Below are 3,943 nucleotides of genomic sequence, written 5' to 3' on the forward strand. Positions count from 1 at the left end.
CTTAAATAGGCAAAGCAAATAGAGTTTAATAAGTATGAAACGCTGAGTTGAATCAGCAATGTACATGAAACAGGTTTCACTAGGTTATATCAGTGATGAAGATGAAATATGATGAAGATGAAACGTGATGTAAGTAAAATATGATATGGATGAAATGTGATAGATATGAAACACTAATGTAGGTGAAACACATCAGTTGATGGGATCAGTCATACAGTTACAGGGTTAATGACGAATAGTTAGGAAAAGAAAGAAACCCCCCCTCAAAGCTGTAACAATCGCCATGACGTCGAATCGAAGTACTGGCACTAAAGACTATTTATATCAGGCGAGATTAGCTCATAAATCTATTTATTTGTCTTGTATATTGAAAACCTATGCCAAAACTATCACCACCAAAGCATTACTCGACACAGGAGCAATGGAGAATTATATTGACATCCAGTTCGCTCAAGATCACAATCTCCAGCACCAGAGTATCACACCTAGACCAGTGTTCAATGTTGACGGATCACCAAACAAAGCCGCGGCCATCAAACACAAAGTCTTCTTCACTATATCCTTATCTGGACAACCAATGAGGATAGAAGCCTATGCCACAGTACTGGATAGGAACCCAATCATTCTAGGACTTTCATGGTTCAAACATTTCAACCCAGCCATTGACTGGATCACCAGGAAGATGTGTTTTTGTTGGGATCAGCTTCTACGAGCAATCAAGACCCTTGCTAGTAACATCCCAGAATACCTAGAACACTTCCTCTCCGTGTTCAATAAAAGCACAGCCAAATGCTTACCAGAACAAAAACCCTGGGACCATGCAATCAATTTGGAAGCCAACTTCAAACCTCAGTGAGGAAAGGTTTACCTGTTATCACCAGCAAAACTCAAGGAGTTAGACACCTTCATCAAGGAAAACTTGCAGAAAAGTTATATCCATCCATCAAAGTCCCCTATGGCATCCCCATTTTTCTTTGTCAACAAAAAATCAGGAGACCTACGACCCTGCCAAGACTACAGGAAACTCAATGACGCCACCATCAAGAATGCCTACCCTATTCCAAGAGTAGAAGATCTATTGGATCGTGTCACCTCTGCCAAGCCAATAATATTCACCAAGCTTGACTTATGAGCAGGATACAATAATGTGCACATCAAAGAAGGCAATGAATGGAAAGGAGCATTTATTACTCCATGAGGGCTGCTTGAACCAACAGTCATGTTCTTTAGGATGACAAACTCTCTGGCAACCTTTCAAGCTATAATGGACGGCATCTTTGCAGATCTACTGCTAGAAGGATAGCTAGTAATCTACATTGACAACATTCTCATCTATTCTACTGATCACGCAGAACATTGACAATGCACTCAATTAGTTCTTCAGCATCTGAAAGAATCAGATCTGTTCCTCAAACCAGAGAAGTGCTTCTTTGATGTATCTGAAGTCAAATTCCTAGGGTTTATTCTCCGACCAGGACAAATAGGGATGGCCAAAGACAAGGTATCAGCAGTATTAAATTGGCCAAAGATTGACAGCATCAAAGCACTACAACAGTTTCTAGGCTTTGCCAACTTCTACCGCAGATTCATTCCAGGATACTCCAGAGTTGCACAACCTCTATTTGATCTATTGGTCAAAGGGATCAAATGGAGTTAGACTGATGATCTGACAAAGCCATCAATCACCTCAAGGAATGCTTCAAGTCTCGACCACTTCTGGTTCAGCCTGATGTCACTAAACTATTCCAAATAGAATCCAATGCTTCCTTGAAAGCTTCTGGTGGTATCCTCTCTCAGAAACAATCTGATGGCAGATGGCATCCATGCGCTTTCCTATCCCAGTCATTCTCTCCCATAGAACAATGGTATGAAATCTATGATCGAGAACTCTTGGCAATCATCAGATGTTTCAAAGCCTGGCGACACTACATTGAAGGATGCATGGAACCAGTGGAAGTATTGACAGATCACATGAATCTAACCTATTTTAAAGATCCCCAGAAATTGAACCCTCGACAAGCGCGATAGGCACTGTACCTCTCCATGTTCAACTACTGCCTGCATCATGTACCAGGAACACAATTAGGCAAAGCTGATGCACTATCACATATTGATCAAGATGCGTCTAAAGGGGGGGGGTGAACTTCCTGAGGAAGAAATCCTTCTTCCATCAGAAGTCTTTATTCAAGCCATTCAGAACCTTGAACCCATCAATATGGACATCAAACAACGCATCTTGACCTGCAGAACAAAGGACAGCATCGCTGATCATGGCCTTCAGTTGGCATTACAGCACACTTCATCCACAGATAAGCGTACTCCTCCAAATTGGGACATTCAAGACAATCTACTAGTATTCAGAGGGCGAGTCTACGTACCCAAAGACACCAAACTTTGACAAAATCTCATCTAGGAAGCCCACAATTCCCCTACCACAGGACACCCTGGGCAATACAAGACTCAGGAAATCCTCCAAAGAACCTATTGGTGGCCCACTCTTGCGTGCGACATCAGTGAATATGTCACTGGCTGTGTAACTTGTCACCAGATCTAGTACCCATCTCAATGGAACATCACCTTCCATTCCAATCCATCGCCATGGACTTCATCACGGATCTACCTTGGAGCAATGGCTTTGACAGCTGTTTGATAGTAACTGATCATGACTGCACCAAGGCTTCAGTATTCATACCCTGCAACAAGACAGTCACAGCGTCTGAAACCACCACCCTATATCAGAACCATGTCTTCTGACAATTTGGACTACCTGTCAAAGCTATATCAGACAGAGGACCACAGTTTGCATCACAAATGTTCAGGGAACTATGCACTAAACTAGGCATCAAACAGAACATCTCTAGTGCATTCCACCCTCAAACTGATGGACAGTCAGAACGTGTCAATCAAGATCTGGAATTGTACCTTTGAATCTTTTGAAATCACCGAGCAACAGACTGGACACATCACCTGCCACTAGCAGAATTCGTACATAACAACAGATATCATGATGCAATCAAGATGTCTCCCTTCCAGGCGCTTATGGGTTACCAACCTCAGCACAATATTCCCACTGTGGGAACAACTGATGCTCCAGACATCGCTTCTAGACTCACTCAGCTAGCACATCTTCGAACTGAAATCCAATCCAGTATTCAACTAGCAGAGGAAACAGTCAAGAAATGGAATAAGGACAAGTTCGTCAAATATGCACCTGGACAGAAGGTATGGCTGGAAGCAACCAATCTCAAAGGTCTCCACCTAAAAGCCAAGCTCGGACCAAAGCGTTATGGACCCTTCATCATCAATCAGAAACTGTCATCAGTTGTCTATCAGCTGAAGTTACCGCCCAAATGGAAGATTCATCCAGTGTTCCATGCAGGATTGCTTTATCCTTATACGGAAACAACAATGCATAGAAAAAACTACCTCCAACCACCCCCAGAACTTATCAAGAACCAGGAGGAGTTTGAAATTGAATGCATCATTGATTCGAAGACAGTCGGCAAGCAAATCCTGTACCAGGTACAATGGAAAGGGTATCTGGCCTCAGATGACTTCTGGTTGCCAAAAACTGAGCTTTCACATGCCAAAGATGCTTTGGCCAACTTCCTACAGCCAAATAAAGGATAACTCTTTATAAGAGCTACCTTTTCCTATACCTGCAATGGCATCCACCACCATCCTCACTGCTATCCTCATCCTCACTTGGTTCCTCCTCACCGTCCTCATCCTCCTCTTCACCCTTGCCTTCCTCTACTTCAAAGAGACCTACAAGGTCGAAGTCATTCTCACCCACCAGCCGACCACCCCCATCGCCGACCAAACCCCTGAGTGGCCCACAGGAGCACAAGTAAACTCTCCAGGTTTACTCATACCCATGCCCTTTACTGACATATTTAGTGGTGAACCAACTCGCCCCCGTCACCGCCATCACCCTCGCCAT

The 3,943-nt window shown here is 43.4% G+C and overlaps 1 protein-coding gene across 1 annotated transcript; it reads left to right on the top strand.

The window, feature by feature from the left end:
- Positions 1-3,018: 3,018 nt before the first annotated feature.
- FIBRA_08912 (uncharacterized protein) lies at positions 3,019-3,630 on the top strand (the record flags this gene model as incomplete). Its single annotated transcript, XM_012330525.1, has 1 exon — positions 3,019-3,630. The coding sequence occupies one exon, from the start codon at positions 3,019-3,021 to the stop codon at positions 3,628-3,630; it is 612 nt and encodes a 203-aa protein (XP_012185915.1).
- Between the last annotated feature and the right edge of the window lie 313 nt (positions 3,631-3,943).

Source organism: Fibroporia radiculosa, assembly GCF_000313525.1.
Source record: "Fibroporia radiculosa TFFH 294 genomic supercontigs, scaffold4828, whole genome shotgun sequence".
NCBI classification, from domain to species: domain Eukaryota; kingdom Fungi; phylum Basidiomycota; class Agaricomycetes; order Polyporales; family Fibroporiaceae; genus Fibroporia; species Fibroporia radiculosa.